This window comes from Corvus moneduloides, chromosome 6 (genome assembly GCF_009650955.1).
Source record: "Corvus moneduloides isolate bCorMon1 chromosome 6, bCorMon1.pri, whole genome shotgun sequence".
NCBI classification, from domain to species: domain Eukaryota; kingdom Metazoa; phylum Chordata; class Aves; order Passeriformes; family Corvidae; genus Corvus; species Corvus moneduloides.
Window position 1 is genome coordinate 12,643,979 of NC_045481.1, and position 17,838 is coordinate 12,661,816.

General features: G+C 44.9%; 1 protein-coding gene across 5 annotated transcripts in view; it reads left to right on the top strand.

The window, feature by feature from the left end:
- The window catches only part of BCL11B (BAF chromatin remodeling complex subunit BCL11B), a 91,900-nt gene that overhangs the window by 14,230 nt on the left and 59,832 nt on the right, over window positions 1-17,838 (top strand). For 3 of the 5 annotated variants that reach the window (XM_032112551.1, XM_032112554.1, XM_032112552.1), the window contains exon 2: window positions 508-873. In XM_032112551.1, coding sequence (XP_031968442.1) covers window positions 508-873 — 366 coding nt within the window. Of the gene's footprint in view, window positions 1-504; window positions 874-17,838 lie in introns of all 5 variants that reach the window. The other 2 variants (XM_032112549.1, XM_032112553.1) reach the window with 1 other exon arrangement.

Below are 17,838 nucleotides of genomic sequence, written 5' to 3' on the forward strand. Positions count from 1 at the left end.
CAGGGAGCCTGGTCCTGCTAGTTTGGTGCATAAAAGCTTTCCCCATCTCTCTGAAAAAGAAGGAAAGACTTGGGTGCATAAGCTTTGCTGGTTGGGGCCTTGGCCAGATGGCTGGGAGACGCGGTGGGAATGAGAAGGTGGGATAAAAAGAGAGGAACTATTTCAGAATGTGACTTGGGGCTCGAACGCGTGCAAAATGGCTCTTTGCTGATATCCTTGCAGTGCTGGCAGCAGTGGGAAGGAGCTGTCAAGAAAGCTATGCCAGGTCAGCCTTTCCATTTTGTTTCAGGCAGGCTTGGTTGCAAAATATATTGAAATCATTCTGGGAGAGCTGAAAAGCTGAAAAATAAAAGAAAGATCTAATCAGCCTTGGCTTCTTTGAGGGGGGGTGGGGGGAGGCTGGGCCTCTGGTGATGCATCCTTCAGAGTCTGTGAACACTCAAAGCAATCTCTTTCTCTTCTCCCTCGTCCCTTTCCTCCCTTTTTCTCCTTGTCCATGCAAAGCAGAGGCTGACCATGTGGAACCGGCACTGGCCGACGAGGATGAGAGCCTGGCAATAGCAGACCCAGGCGGCATCAGCATCGCCGCAGGTGGGACAGACCCCGACTTGTTAACCTGTGGACAGTGTCAGATGAACTTCCCGCTGGGAGACATCTTGGTTTTTATAGAGCACAAGAGAAAACAGTGCAATGGCACTGGTGGTGTCTGCTACGAAAAGAGCATGGATAAGAGCAGCCCTCCTCCCTCCTCACGCGCCGAGCTCAGGAAAGTGTCAGAGCCAGTGGAAATCGGGATCCAAGTCACACCCGATGAAGAAGACCGTCTTCTCACGCCTACAAAAGGAATTTGCCCCAAGCAGGAGAACATTGCAGGTACAGCACGTTTTACACTCAATCAACTTGCCTAGGTAATCTTTTAACTAGAGTCCTCTACAAAGTGCCATGAAACAGGCTTCAGCAACATGTCTTCATAGGAGCCATCCATCTGGAGGGTCCTCATGGCTATGCAGGGCTCACCATCCCCTGTTTAATTCATTGTAGCTGTCTGTGCAGGGCCAGCTGCTGGAGAAAGGGGCCTCTCAGGTCCCTGGGAGAGCTGAAGGGCAGCCTGTACATCAAGGAAAAAGCAGGAAGTTGGGGTCAGAAGACATTTCAGGAGCATCCTTAAGCAAGGAGCAGTGGCAGAGGGATAGTGAACTTTGGTGACAGGCTCTGTTCAGTCCTGTTCCAGATACTCTTTGTCACATGCAGACTCACTGGGAAGGACCACATCCTGACCCTACTGAAGTCAGTGGAAAATCCTCTTCCCATGGACTGTTAGTGGGAAGAAGATTTTTTTTGTGAGGGCTAAAGCAGGGGTTCATCAAGTCCCTCATTTTTCCTTCTCTGTGGTGGATGTCAGCTTCCTGGCCTGCACTGCTGCCTGTGCTGCCTGTCCTGGGTCTCCTTAGATGGCTTGGGTTGGGTGGGCAGCACCTCCATTCTCAAGCTTACCCCAAACAGAGGACACAGGAGCACAGGCTGGCCTGGGTGAGCAAATTGCAGGCATTTCTTTTTCTAAAACTCTCATACGTGGGGCAGTTAACATTCATTCGTGGACCTCCCCTGCTCAGATGTGGGTAGGCAGGTGATGATTATCCACCTGGGTGAGGTGATCTGAAGTGGTTCCTGCAGAGTGCCTGGCATGGGGTGTTTCTCCCCTCTGCAGTGGTGAAAGGATGACTCTCCTCCCTGCTAGTGAGTGGGGGTTTTATGTTACACAGCAGGATCTCCCCTCAAACGGGCCTTTTTTGTTCAAACTGACTGCATCCCATACAGAAGACCAATGGCAATTTGTCTTTGCTGCCACTATCCTGATTTCTCTAGGAATTGTCCTAAGGGATTAGATCTGACAGTCCAGGATCCCGCCTGTAGTAGAGATGCTCCCATGAGTGGATCCCCAGAAGACCAGCAAGAGGCTCCTATCTTTACAATTGAAGCTTTTAGTGTTGGAGGTCTCTGAGTCAGTCCCCAGCATCTCTGACAGGCTTGGGCATCACATAAATGAGGGTGTTGCCTTTAAAATGCTGCAGTCTTCAGACCTCCTGTCTTTTAGGACAGGGCATAGGATGCCCATTGACTACACTGTTTTCTTCTAGGAATCTTTTTTTTGGGTGCAGCCACCACCCTGACATGGGACAGCTGGTAGCTTTGGGAGCATTAGCTGTGGCAGGCCTGTGCTGTAGCATTGTAAGCAAATCTACCATAAGATCTGATCCCATGTTTTCCTCATACTTTTTCAGCTCTTTTCATCCTTTTGCAGTTGTGAATGCATTTCTTGGTAGAGATGACTACATCGTGGTGTAGCAGATTTGAGGGCTAGATTTCCTTTCCATTTGGTAGGAGCAGAGGAGAAGTATTCAGGACCTTCCCTAGTCTGCTGAAGGCTGCCTGAGTGGTGCTGAGCACTCCCAATAGCCGTTGATCTCTGTGCAAGCTGTGCAAGTCCTCAGCCCCTTGCAGACGGTGTGCAGTGCTTAGTAAGGTTGGTTTAGGAGAGCTCTGCTGCAGCTGCAGTCCGGAGCTCATCTCTTACTAATCTCTGCCCAGGTTCAGTCCATAGTACCTCAATGGCTATTCCCAGAGCAGAGGGGGCTGTCCCATCCCAGCTTCTGGGGGGTCAGCAACAACAAAACCAAAGCTTTTGCCATGCAGAAAATCTGCTGGGGTAAGAGGGGGTGAAGGAGATGTTCACATGTGGAAAAGGCATGAAAAAAAATTAAAAGCCAATCTGGAGCACCTAATCTCTTTCAGGCTAAACTGAATATCAAATGAAAAATATGTAGGAAAGATTTTGAATTGAGAAAAATAAAAGGGTTTATCATTCGATTGGCATTTTCTCATCAGTGCATGGAGATAGGGACATCCACTAAATAGTGCCATAATAATGCTTTCTCAATTAGGAGCCCAGCTCTGAGATAAAAAGGTGCAGTGTCCTTCCATATTTTTTTTAATAGCAGCGGATAGTTTTCAATAGTAGGATAAAAGCCTCACATTACAGCCATGGAGGGTAGCCATGAAAAACCCACAGAAGTCATTCACTGGAAAGGCTTTAGTGGGATATACCAAACCCCTTATTTATATTTCAATAGAAAGGCTTTCTGCATTAGCCAAGAAAATCAGAATCTGCATTTAACATTAAAGGTATTTCCCAGTGAGCGGCTGTAGAGCATTGTTGTTAGATTTGTTAAAAAAAGAGACTAAATACGATTTCATAAAAGGGAAACTTAATCTCTAAGGCAGCTTTCTCCTACCCTGCCACCCCCTCCCTTTACTTTTTTTTTTTTTTTCTAATAATGCAACAGCCTACAGTATTTTTACTTTATATGTGACGAAAGATATTCTTAGCCTTTCTGTACTGCGACAGGAAGAATGAATTTCTTTATTCCACCAAGAAATATGTAAAATAATCCCTTAGAAGTATGGGGAGATATGTTTGTTCAAAGCATTTAAAATGTTATTTTAATCAAAGGCACAAAACACTCTACATGCTGTGTCAGCTAAAGGAGACCATTACATTTTAACAGCAAATCATGTTCTTTTTCCTCCTCCTAGCCAGCCCCCCCGCTTTGAAACTAACTTTTTTTTATTAAATAAAAAGGCGAAAAAGATTAAAGAATAAAAAAAAAAACTTCAGTGGCTCAAATGTATAAAGTAATTTAATATGGTGGAAGCATTAATTATTTTAGCTTAATTGAATTCTGAGGACTGCAGTAGTTGCAGTTTTGTAGACAAGCTCTGTTTATTATTTCTTTGTGTAGATTAACAGTAAAGGAAACATAGATAACTTTCAGTTATTTATTGTAAAATAAATGTGTCAATTCATGTGTAAAGCAAGCTGTTCAAAGATAATTGAGTCTTTATATTTGAAGAGGGAAACCAGAAATCACCCACTCGCCACTCCGGCTCTCTGAAATATGCTGCCACCACTGCTGTCCTCAAAGAGGTTTCAGCTCCTCTCCTTGATCTTGTGTTGTTTTTGCAGACCTTCTTATTTGGTCAGAATGATTTGTACAGCCTTCTGTGGTGTGACTAAGCCACCAAACCTTACGGCTGCCCATGGCTGAATGCTCTGAGGGTATGTCAAGTGCTGAGCCTGGCTCTGCCATTGTACCTCTCGTAGCTCTGGGTGTGAGGATATTGGGATGCAGAACTGCGCCGAGTATTCATCCTGGCACAGGGTGCTCCTGAGGTCTTTCTTTCTCTGTTTCTTTTTGTTTGTTTTTTTTTTTTTTTAACTTTCTTTGTAGCTCTTCTTGCCCCGGTCACTGAATGCCTGTTGACCACACAACAGACCTTGTGCTGCTTTGAGGGAGGCTTTGAGGCAGAACTCAGGAGTCCATGAGAATTTTTATGTATGCAACACAAATATCCAACTGACATTTCTATATTACAGCGCAGACAAAGGCAACTTTGTCTCTGCAATAAGCTTTTAAAGATCTTCTGATAATGAAATCTGTCATCTTTCCCTGACTGGTGACTTGCAAATCCAAGTTTCTGAAGGTGCTTTCATTTAGTTACCACTGTCTGTAAGATATGTGGTAGCATGTTAGCTGGCACTGGGAGGACGTGACTTGCTTAGGAACAGTCTGCCCTGTAAAGATTTTTTTTTTCCGAATTGGCTGACCTGTTTGAAAATCAGTTCTGCCTCTTGTACAGAGGGTGTGATAGTATCGAAGAGATGTACCAGATTGTCGCACAGCAAAACATAGCCAGGCCAATGAGTTGGCGAGCAGTTATTGGTCACTGCTTCTTTTATTTCACTGCTGGCAGGTATTTTGGAAAAAAATAGACCACTGCTGCATTTTACACCTCTTTTTATCTTTCATGTTTATCAGATCTTGGGCATAACCAGGTGACCTGTCCTGGCTGAAGAATGACCTGGGAAGCTGCTCCCACTGTCTTTTGACTGATGGTGTCTCATCTCCTCCCCATGGCCCTGAGAATCCTTTCAGGATTCTCTGGAACTACCCAAGTTAAAGTACCAGTCAGCTAGTCAGCTTGATTTTAATGCTGAGTGGTTTCATAGAACCCCAGCAGAGAGAAGGGAGCCTCTGTGGGGCAGGCACCACTTGGACCAGACCTTCTCCAGATTCACTGGCAGGTCTGCATCTTGAGGCCAGCAGGCCCTCACAAACACGTAACTACAGCAGCAGCAGAGGTTCATTAAGATGGTGAGATAATTTTTGCAAAGATAGTGCTAGGAAAGGGGAGGGAGTTGATTGGAATTCCTCATTCATCCTGTCCCAGCTACCAGTGCTGGGCTCCATACATTGTACTAGATGCACATCATGAAAAAAGGCTCCCTGTCAGAGGCAGGATTTAACTGTAACCCCTGCTCCATGAATGTTCATTTCAGGCTTTTGAATGGTAAAACTGCCAGTGAGAGAAACTAAATAACTCGCATGTGCTGGAAGCCAGAGATAAACACCGCTGCAGGTTGCCATGAAATGGGCTATTTGATATATTTAGAATTGTTATTTTTCTCCAAATTAAGATTAGTTAAATCCATGTGTGTTGTGTGAGTGATTGTTAACTCAATGGCATGGATTATCCTTTTTTCAAATCATGACAGCTAATTATTATTGCTGTCTACCCTGAGACATTCACTTACAATGTACCATTATGGACCCGTGCACCCATATTAACTGCAGGACTCAGACAGCCGTCGTGATGCCTTCACACGTGAGGGGAGGGAAACGCGAGCTGAAACAACCCAAGTACTGTGACAGCGACATCAGGCAGGTTGGGAAGAGGTATTCTGAAGCTGAACTGGCACAGGGCTTGGTGGCCATCCCCTTCCCAAGGCTGTCATGGCACCAGGTGCTGCTACTAGAACCTCCCTGGGGCAATGGGTCTTGCAGGAGTGACTTGTAAAAGTGAGGCCAGGAGAAACGAGTACGTGAAGAAAAAAGGCTTCTAGAAGTATGTGGTAACAATGCCAGAGAAACTCAGCTGCAATCCTTTTCATGAGGCTTTTCCAGGCTTGTTTCTTCCCTCGAATCTGCTAGGGTTTTCCTGAGTGCAGAGGAGTTACCTGGTCACCTCCTCCTACTCCTTTGCTACTTCACCAGGTATTTAGCAACACATTTTGCTAATTGGTGTTGCTGAGCAGTAAGGGGAGGACACATGACACAAGGAAGGTGTCAACTGAGAGTGCCCTGAGAGTGGGTTAACGAGCAAACCTCCTGCCCCTGGGACCTTGTTGAGGTCCTTGCTGGGGTGTGGAGAGAAAAACAAGCAGGGTGATCTCACCAAGAGCCCTGCTGGCACCCAGGGCTGGGGGTGGGGGGCATGCTTGGGGAGCTTGGCTCTCCTCTGGGGACCGGGCACCCCCCAGCCCATGGGAGCAGTCCACAGTGCCAGCTGCCCTCCCCTGGTTTGCTGAGGCTTCAAGCTTGAAAAAGGGCTGCTGAAATGTTGATGGCTTAAAGTTTTAAGGCTGTTGGTGGAGGCCAGCATGGGGGTCTCCAAGGAACATGATTGTGCCCCTGTGGGAGATCCTAAGAGAGGGCAATTCCACCTTCAGGGCTGCAGCCACAGGGTAATGGTTGCAGTGTCTCTCGCCAAGGCAGCAGCACGGACCCTGCTAATCCTGGCAAGAGTTAAAGGTGAGAAACCTTCCAGTTACAAAACCTTTCCTTCCCCTCGCTTGAACTCCACCACACCCTGGGGCCCCTCTGCTCAGACCCAGCCCAAGGCCACCAACCGCCCTCTCCCTGCTGCCACCTCAGCTTGTCCCCAGCTATGTCCTGCCTAGGGTCTGGCCCTGCCATGCACCAAGGCTTTCCCAGCATCTGCCAGTAAAGAGTGAAATTAATCACAGTGAGTTTTAAAAGCAGTTTTTAAAAAATGCTGAGGATATTTTGCCCTCAATTCTCACTGCCAATCTTAGCTTTTTGTTTTGTTCCTCTCACCATCCTGTTTTTCAAAGTTATCTTCTGTGCCCTGTATGTGGTTAGCAGCATCTCTGTGAGGCTGTAGTAGTGGTGGGGGGTCCAGTTTACCCTTCTGTGCCCCAGTTTCACGGGGGGTAACTCCCCTGAAACCAGCAGGACCATGCCAGATTGATCGGATGGCGCAAGTGGGGACCTGCCCCTGAGCGCATGGTGTGCTGTACTGAGAAACAGGAGCTTGCTGCTGTTATTTTCTCCCTCTCTAATCTCTCCTAGTTATAGTCATCTTCAGTTTTATGAGTGACAATGCTGGGTAAAACCTTTTCGACAGAAGTGCCATTTTGCAGGCTGATGAGAAGGGATTTAAGAAGGTCATTCAGTACACATGGCCAGAGTCTTCTTGCTCTGGGGTGAATGCATGTGAGGAGTCACTCTTTAAGAGCAAAACTTGCTTGTTTGTACCACGTTGGCACTGCTGTTAGCCTCTTTTAATTCAGTGGAAGAACTCTGGACTTACTCAGAGTTAGAACCCACTAAAAATGTCACCCAACAAAGTGGCTTTTTGCCTTTCTTTAATTTCTTTTGTGAAAGTACTTAGGCCATGTGTCCAGAAACTGTATGCATATCTGGTTATAATTACCATGGAAAGACTGGTAGATTTTTATAGGCAACAGTAACGGTGAATGGTGAAAAGGCACTGTTCAACCAGCCATTACTCATTTTTCTTGACAACTTTGTGAGCAACTGTTAAGAGCAAAGTAAAAGAGGTGCCCAACCATCTTGTGGATTGCTTTGGCATTTATGTGGATGCGACTAATAGCAATACGCTTGTGCTTGGTGGAGTGTTGACTGCAAGAAAGGAACTCGTATGTGTTTGCAGGGGAATTTTGGATTGGGCTGTAGCTAAAGGAAAGCCGGGTGTGTGGAAGTACTATAAAAGACAAAAGCTGTCTCCAATGATGTCCTTCTCCAGCAGTGGATAAATACATAAAGACACAGAAATGGTTCCTTTGCTTGAGCAGGACAGAAGTGTTGCTATAGCATGAGGTTGCCTCCCTTCATGCGTTTTCCATGGATTGTTTTTCTTTCTCAGCCGGTGTTTGAACTGTGCTGCCTATACACACAGTGACCAAATCGGCTGTGACATAAAGGTTGAACCTTTCTAGGTTTTTTCTGAGATTGGAACATTTTTCTATCATAACTGGAGAAAAAAACCCCTGTGAAGTAATCATACTTTTTGTACAAGAAAGGCTTGGATTTCTATGTCATGTCACATAACTTCAAAGGGCATAGATTTGGGGCTGACTTTCAGCACTGGCTTCGGAGGCTGAGTGGGAAGATGGGAACCTGGAGGGTAGGAAATAGAAGAGAGAGGCCAGGTATAGAAATAAAACCATGTTTCTCAGCAGAAAACCCTGGAAGCCAGGAGAAACTGGGTAACTCTTGTCTTGGGAGATACGTGTGCTCTCTCCAATGAGAGCATCCTTTTCAGCATGGTTTCTTTTCCCCATTCCCTCCCACCCTCCAAATGGTAATTGGTGGGCTGTGCAGTAGAAATGTTATAAAAAAAAAAAGGAGAAGAAAAACTGGGTGGGTGGGGTATCTAGGGATTTGGTGTCTAAGCTCAGGAGTTAAGCCGGAAATCCCAGAGATGTAATGAAAACAAAACGGACTTTTCACTCGCGCTGTGGCATTCTGGCAGTGAGAACGCTTTCGTGAGCCAATGTTTTCATTGTAGGTTTTCTCGAGAGAAGTAGTGGAAATGAATCGTTAACCCCTTAACAGGAATGAATGTGGTTGCTGCAGTGAGGAGAGGAGAGCCGTCTTGGCTCCCAGTTGCTGTGTTGCAGAGCTCGGGGGTGTGTGTATGCTTGTGTGTAGTGGGGAAGGTGGGGTTAGATACCGCTTGTAAGGAGTTTAATAATGTTAATGGCAGATGTGAAGTGGTTACTTAGCGGTTGTTGTTTTTTTCTCTTTGCATGTGCGCCTTTGCAGAAAGATTCGAGTGTGATCAGCAGAAACCGCTGTTAAGCCCAACGGTTCTTAAACTCGCTCCTTCTTCTGGCATTTAGTAGCATATTTCTTGAGTGAGAAAAGGGGGGACGCTGCTCACCGGTCCCTCGGCAGAGTCATAAAAGCTGCAGATGGAAAAGACCTACCAAGTAGCAGATCCCAGTTTTCTTGGAAAGTGGAAGTACAGGATGTGTGTCTGTAGCAGGCATGCTACGTATATAGCTTTAAATGTCCAGCAGTCTTGGATGGTGTGCAGCCTTACAGGAGTCAGCCCCTTCTTTAAAATTAAGGGAGTTTGGAGAGGAAGAGAGCTGGGAGTGATTAATCTAATTTACCTTAACAGCCACTTTTGGTGAAAAGATTTTGTATCCTTGTCCTCCATGCTCTGATTAGGCTGCATCTTATTTCACTGTTTTATTTCGCCTTTTGATTGCTGCTGGCACTTACCCTATTTCTCTCTCCATTCTCTCATTAGGATATTTTATCTGCATGTATTCTTGCAAGCGGTATAGAGCATCAGCCCCTCTGCTCTAGCTAAAGAGCATCTCATCCACCCTTTAGCATCTCCGAAGAGCAATTAAAATCATTATAGACCTTCTTCCAGCTGCCCTAGATCCTCCAGTCCAGCCCTTGCATGCAGGTTGTGGGACTCTTGGTGCTGTGCAGACTTCGGATGTAATTGCATAGCTGCTGCAAAGGGCTGTGTCTCTGCAGCTGACCTTGCTCAGTGCATCTGGCCTCTGAATAGATGTTTGCCTTCTTTCTTCCCACTTTGACAGCTCCCCCCCTCTGCACTCCAGCCCCTCACTCTGCTCCAGCCTGCTCCTTGTCTGCTCATGCTGGGAAAGCACGGCGGCAGCAAGGTATTTGTGGCTGAGACTGCCTTGGCAGTGAGGAAAGCTTGAGGAGAGCATCGGCTCTCCCGCACACCCCTGTTTGAAGAGGGGAAAAATAAGAAAGGAAAAAGATGCTGTTGAATAAATGATGGTTCTACATGTTTTTTATACCACACTCCTTTTGTAATGGTCATTTAAACAAGGTGGAGAGGTGGGGGAGGAGAGAACAGATGAGACTGCAGACAAGGATTAAACAGCCCTCTTCCTCTTTTAAGACATTTATTATTTTCAGAGTCAAACCTGTTGTCAGCTAATGTAACTGTAAAATTCCTCTGAATTATTGCTGAGGTGCTCTGAAGTATTCTATTAGAGCTGATGTACTTATGTGCAGGCAAAACTCAGATTTGAATTTAGCACCTACTTGTTTTATTTTCTTTATTGAACCAACTTCTGGTTCATTTTTTCCTTTCAAGACCCACTTTTTGTTTCCCGTTTTCTAGACTGCCTTATTACTAGCTCATAAAAAGAGTTAGAAACTGAAGGGAAGTTTCCTGAGCAAGAAGGAGTTTTTTTTCTTTTGTTTTATTTTTTCCTCCCCCCCTATGTCTTGGCCTGGCGCCAACCTGTCTTTCAACAAGTAGAGAGCCATTCCAAGTTGAAATTTATAGAGCAGAGTCCAGGTTCAAGGGCTGAAGCCCGCCAACAGCTCCAGCCTCTTTGTTACTGATTAATTCTGCAAGCGGTTCAGCTGGTTTGCTCACTTCTGCCCGCTCTTCACAGCACCGCAGCGCTTCCGAGCCGGCTGCCGCTGCTTCGCCCTCCCCTCCTTTTCAGCAGGGCTTTATCCCCTCATTGTATAGCATGCCCCCCAAATGCATTTTAACCCCATGCAGTTCAAGCTGCATTGAGTTGACTTTCTAGCAAAAATTACAAAACATCCTTTCCCTCTTTCCTCCATTTTTTCCCCCTCCTTTTTTACTTTTTTTTTTTACTTCTTTTTTTTCCCCCTACAGCTGATTTTAAATGTCTGGAGATTCCCATTTCCCTTCAGTTCATATTAATGATTGCTTCTTGGCATCGGTTGGAACCCAAGTTCCCAGGTTTTAATTACTTTACTCAAATGCACACAGTGGAGCAAAATAGTTTCTTTCAGCTTTACCTGCAAAGGATGTTTCCTGTCTCAGTGAGGGGGTTTTCCTCATGGAGGGATTTGAACGGCAGAAGTTTTCAAGTGGTCTCAATATGGGGCCCCACAAGAGTGAGTGTGGGAGGTGAGGGGGTGAAAGAGCAGTAAGAGAAAAGAGAGAGAAAAAAAACCAAACAAAAACCTAAACCAAAATAGATTTTGGGAAAGTACCTTGAAATGAGGATGGTCCCAATCCTGCAACAAATTGGATGTCAAAGCACAACCTTATTGACGTCAGTGGGGGTTTTGCCATTGGCTTCGGCGCAGGCCGGATTCCATCCTCAGCCTGCACTGAGCTGTAGGTACGCCAACAGTGCTCTGCAGTCAGCGGGATTACTGATGTGCAGAAAGTTAAGCATGTCTGTAAGCGTTGGCAGGATTAAGATCTGTGCTGGTATTTTCAGACCAAGTGAAATGCATGTAGGAGTTTTTTAAAGAAGAAAGTGCATGGGAGTTTAAAAAAAAGGGAGAATATAGCCGAGCCTGCCATTTTTAAGTGCCTTGGGGAAAAACCTGGGTTGCTATTAAAAATATCGGAGGACTAATGTGTTACTAATTGTGACACAATTAACTTCTTAAAAGTATTTGATTGTGAGTCCCGAGAAAACAAAAAGATGGAGATGAACAGCTAGAAATTCAGGCCTGTGTTTCAGTTAAAACATTTCTATTAACTAGGAATAAAAGCAAGCCTAGAGGTTCAGTTTACCATGCATCTTGGTTACTTTGTTCCTAGAAGTCTACTTTTTGTGGGTTATTGAAAGAATTAAAAAAACAACATCAAGGAAAAGAAGCTCAAACCCAGTAGCTGTCTGAGACCCCTGTATGTGGCTTTACCACACAGCTCTTAAATTCCTGTTTAAACATTTCTCAAGAGCTGTTTCTCAGGAAGTTAAAATATGTGCTGTTTGTCTCTAGCAGATTAAAAGTTTACCTTTAATGTGACAGCTTCTCAAATCTAGTGTTGGAAACATGCCTCTATTTTATGGTATTATGAAACAGGTCTGGAGCAGAAACAACATATTTAAGTAAGAGAGAATGAGATAGAATTTGTGGGTTTCTTTCTTTAATGGTTTATAAGCAGAAACCTCTTGTCTGTCTGTCTCTGAAACTTTTGTTCATACAAGTGGCCAGCACATGTAAACCACACTTTGAAATTTAACAGTTAACCTTAAAAAGCATTAAGTTCAGCAAAATGGCTCTCCTTTCTTTTTTTCTATTTGTAATCTACAGACAGCTCTTTGTAATGATCTGGCAGAGGACTCTAAAGTTGGTTGGTTTTTTTTTCTCCAAAACATTCGTAATTTCAGCAGTAGAAAACTGAAGCACACCCGAGCTCTGAGAAGGCTCTTTGACATCTGCCTCTGCCTGTGTGCTGATTCCCTGGGGTCCCATTTATAACAATCTAACAAGATAGAATCTGCCTTTGAGTATCAGTAAATATGGCTAAAGATCACAAAACTGTACTCATAATTGTTCAAGACTAAAAGGCAGAATATAGTGTTTGATTAATGCTTATGCTACAGGGCCTTTTTGCAAGAAAGAAGTTAAAACAGTAAGCCCCAAAACTCCCTTAAAAAACCCCTGAGCCCCCACTCCAGCTTCCAGACTCCTCTGGAGGAAGTTATCCTCATCATGCCAAGTTCATCATCTAAGATGATGGACGTTATTTTTGATTTTGAAGCTGATTGAGGATTCCTGATTGGAGCTGATTCTCCAAAGGGATGCACAATGGTTTTCTGTTAGCAGTGCTAGTACACAGGAGCAAAATCTTTACTGGCCTCCAGAAGCACCCATCCCTTCAGGGGATTTTGACAGTGCATTGTCTTGGACTGGCCTCATCCTTACCCTGTCTGCTCTGTGGCTGAGGAAAAACATCCTCAATCCGCAATGCTCCCTATCTAACAATTAACATCCACTAGAAATAATTCGGCAAGGGGAAGTCATGGATGCAGTGGTGGTCAGAGACCCCTAGCAAAGGCACCTGCTTGTTTTGGAAGAACTGATGAGCTGGATTGATGAAGCCTGTGGGCTGGGGCCTTGAGGCTGTTTGGGTTAGGGTTTTTCCGGGCAGCCGGCAGCTTGTAACAGACGTTACCTGGGTGGGGCAATTCACCGGTTGACCTCACTCCCTCTGGGGGAAGCTTGGGAACCGCTATTGTCTTCACTTTTGGGAGACTTCCCTGCTATCTGGAAAGGTTTACTTCCTTGAGAGATAGATGGATCTGTTTCCATCTATCTCTCAAGATAGAAGTAAGGTCTAGAAGTTGCAGAGATGACAGTGGAAATGCACAAAGAGATGATGTGGGGGAGAGTCGGTGCTAGTCTGCATTCAGGGCTGGTCCCTCTCAGAGGCTCCTGCCAGAGCAGGTCCTGGAAGGTGCCAGTGGTGGGGCTGGGTGCTGGCCAGGGTGCCTGGGGGATGCGCTGAGAGAGGGGTTGTGACTTTTGCAGTGAAAACCCCATGATTTGGGGAATGGGGAAAGGGTACAGAGGGAAAACCTGGAAGATGTGCGTATGCTCCAGTGATTGTTTCTCACTGCGGAAGCTGTGGCCTTGAGGGTGAGACAGTTACTGCGGTGCGCAGAGAACTGTGCTAGCAGAAGTACCACCCCAGTGTGCCATGACGGGAGAACCTTGGCACTTCTAGAATCACGCTTAAATACTTCTGCTTCCCACCCTCCTGTCCCTATGCTTCTCCCAGCCCTGGCTGTGTGATGACAGTGCAGAGCAGAGCCTAAACCCTGTAACCCTTCTGTAGGACAAGTTGGTGTGGTTTGATGGGTGAAGTGCAGAAGACCATCAGCCCTTTCTCCCATCCTGCAGCCCCAGCTTTGTTCCCGGGAGCTGAACAAGTCCAGGAATTTTTAGTGCTAGTTGCTCTTGCTTTTAACTCTCCCGTCTCTGCCAGCACCAGCTTTAAGATGCCCACAGGAGATATGCACCCTCATTTCTCAGATGAGGCAGAAAAGATGTGAATGGGTTTATTTTCCAAAGTGCCCAGCTGCATCCGGCAGGGAATTGGGCCAGCCTGCAGCACTCAGCACCCTTCTGGATAAGGCCACAGGTACTACTGTCCAAAATTGCAGCGGGGAGCAGGGGAGGGCAGCAGGTCTGTGGCTGGGAGAACTGTCCTCTGGTTCATTGCTCACAGCCCTACCTGTTTGTATGTGCGTGGGTATTTTTGAACAAGCCCTGATCCCTTTGAGTCTCTGTGCTGTTCCCCCCATCCCCAAACTCCTTGGCAAAGAGTTTGGATTAAACAAAAATGAAGTCACAGGCCAGGCATCGGGGAAGGCAGTGGTGTCTCCCATCCCCTCTCACAGCCTGCACTGATTGGTGCGGATGGGTGGAGGATGTGAGGCTTCATGCCACTTCCTGGGGCCTCGGCAGCATTGCCACTGTGGGCACAGTGCCAGGAGATGGCCTCTCCCTCATAAATAAAGGATCTAAGGAAATTTCACTTGTGAACATGTCATATGGCCCTTTCTCGTGTGGGTAGTCGTGAACCCCAGAGCTGGGTGGCTCAGGTGAGACCCTGTCTGAGTTTGGCTGGTGCCCTCACCTCCACTCTGGGTGTTGGTTCCAGAGGAGCTGGGACTCCTCTGTGCTGTATTCCTGCAACTGGGTGCTGAGGAAGAGAAGGAGGCAGGGAGAAAAGGGCGGGGGGGGAGGGGAAAAGAGAAAAGATCTGTGACAAAATCATGCGACACCCACGTAAATATTGTTTGTATGAATTGGGTCCTTCATCTTTTGTTAGCAGCAGCTTGTTAATTAACAGCAGATTAGTGCTGCTTTCTTCTGACACATGAATATATTTTGGGCTAGAAAATACTTGTACTCCATAAAACTGTGTGACTGAACAATTCAGAAAGTACCAGCGGAGCGCCGTAATGGATTCCCTTTTCATCCCCTCCCCCCTTCCTCCTCCTCCTCCTGCTCTAAACGCAAGCAGATTTCTGCAGTCTAGTGCAGAAGAGACATGTTAAACACAGCTAAATAAATCATGTTTACTCTTGGCGTTCTTGGTAGTGAAAAATCTGTTGGCTGTTTTTACTTCCTTATTTCTCAGCATTTGCTTCCTACCTGTTTTTGAGCCTGTGCCCAGAAATAGTAGTTTTGTCAAACGAGTAGATTATGCCAACCAGCAGTTCCCTCTGCCAAGGAAGCTGCTGGATCACAAAACCTGGTGACTTCTTTCTTAGAGTGACACTGAGATTCCCACTCTTCCTCCCCCCCACTCCCTATTAGAATATATAATAAAAGTATTAAAATCTGGAGAAGGAGAAAATGTAACCAGATCCTGGCACTTAAGAGCCCAGATTAAGGAAAGTTGAACTTCTGTTCCAGAAGCCCTTCTTTAAGCTGTTTGTGGAGGTGAAAGTGCTGGAGATAGCAATAATAGGAACCAGACATTTTCCCTTTCCCGTTATCATTCCATGTCCCATCCCACCCCCCCCCCCTCCCCCCCCCCCCCCCCCAAATGGGAGTGGGTTTTCTTTTACAGTTTTTCTGGTTTCTTTTTTTTTTTTTCCTTCCCTCTACAGAGAACTTTACAGCTGGAAAGGAGAGGTAACTAAGCCGTTATTTAACCAAATTGGCTCTGCTGTTGCAGGCAGAGGGTGAACTCTAGTTTTTGGTCTGAATTCTGCTCCTGACCCTGCATACTTGGGTGGCCCTGCTCGAGTGAGGGGCTGAGCTTCCTTTGCAAGATGGAGTAAATGCAAGTGTGAAAAAGCAATGCACAGTGCATGTATATATATATACACACACACAAATATATATATAAACCAAATATATATAGTGTGGCACATTTGCTGTCATCAGCAGAGTTGTGTTGAGTGGAGGGGAGTGTAGCCCAAAAGATAAATAACTCAATTTTCACAGAATCCTGGGTATTAAGTGCTCCTCTTTGACCCCAGGTGACAACTTTTGAGCCTGAACCCATATTCCTCACTGCTGTTATCCCAGGTGTCAGTGATCCCAGATGTTACTGTAATATGGATTATGAGCCTGGTGGACTCTCCCTGTTTAGTTTTAAAATTAGAAAAAAGATCCGTTTTCCCATCAGAGCTTTGCATGTATTTACTCTTTGATCACATTGGAAGGGCCTTATCCTGTCTCCAGAGAAGCTTTAGTTCTGCTTTCAGTGGTAACAGGGATCTGGCCCGTGCTGAATATTAGCATTTTAATGGCTTACTTAAAACCCCATTGCTGGTACACTCACAGGGCTCCCGGCAGGAGAAGAGTCCAGCTCTGGGGTTTTGCAAAGCGATGTTGCAGGCTGCAGTGCCTGCTGAAGGAGAGGAGCCGGGATAGCCCATTTGTCATAGATTATTAGTATTGTCAATAATAACATGTCTACAGAAGCCAAATTAATTCCTTCTTCCACTTAGTACTAAGTCCAAGAAATGCCAGATCAGTTTCAGAACAGGGGGAAAAATAAACAGAATCAAAGTTTGTATATTATGATCCCTCTGAATTTCTGGTGGGAATACTCTGTGATAGAAATGATATTTCCATAGAGGCACTGGCTGCCAGTTTGCTTAATTACATTAAATAGTGGTATAAACCTCTGCAGAACATAAACCTCTGTTACAGCCAGTCATTAGAATATTGAATCATAAGGAATAATGATACCAGTGCTAACGGGTTACAACAATCTTTATTATATTAGTGACTGAAGTGTTATTTAAAAAATAAGGTTTGTTGTAGTGGTTTAGGTGTGCATGCATATTTTCTCTGATCACCTATTAAGAGACTGAAGACTGGATTTGAATTTATTACAGGCAAATAAAGGGCTTGCTTCAAGGAAGAACTACTAGATCGCTGCTTATGATTTTACAATTTGATTCCACTTGTCCTGAAGGAAGGTTCATAATGCTTACTGCGGAAATACCATCTACATCTAGAAAATTAGGGTTAAAAGGATGACTTTGTTGAAACTAATTACAGGCTGGTTCAGCTTTTTAGTTGGTGACATTTTAGAGATTTTGCTCGTAACACAAGAGGTTATAGAAAGATTTGGTTAGACTGTGATATACAGCAATAAGCTGTCATTTGAGTATATTGACATTTTCATCAGATACAAAAAAGTCTACTCAGCTTTATTTTACTGTGGTGATAGTTATGAATTTAATATTGCTTCCTCATCCTAACCATGGATTTTTGAAGGAATTCTCTTGCCTCACCTTGTTTGTACAGTATGTCTGGTTTTTTTATACACTTTCCTGGCTAAGTGTATTCAGCTTCCGTTTCGAGCAGACTTGATAATAAGCCTTTTTGTGTCTTATGCTTTTATGTTATGGAGAAAGATGCTATTCTGTACAAATAATGGGTAAATTGAGAGGTACAGGAAAATCTGGTCCAGAAAATATATACCTCAGAAAAAAATTCTTTATGTAGAATGGTTCTTGGTTTCTTGTACTTTGCTCTTAGTTTTGTGTCAGAGTGAAAGGATTACAGGGTTATTATTATACTGCACTTGTGTTTTACCTCTCCTGGTGCAGGGTTAGGTTATCCTGTCTAATTAGTGCTTGTGACTGGGCAAATTCTGTTTGGATCCAAGTCTTTGGGTAAAACTTCATTGTTCTCTTTAGCAGGGGGACTGGGCACAAGTTTCCAGCATGCTTCCTTGTACAAATGAAACTGGTTCACTATTCCCTTTTTTTGACTTACATTATAGTCTGAACTAAATTCCTGGTTGCTGGTTTATTTATCTGCTTTCTTTCATTATTTAAAGCTAGTTAATTTCCTAGCCTCTTTTCCATTCAGAGAGCATTATTTGCTTAGTTGTGCTGGTGTCCAGTGAACTGAAGACTGGCTCTCTAGATCCTCAGTGTTCTTCTCATTTGCTGGATTGTTTTACCAT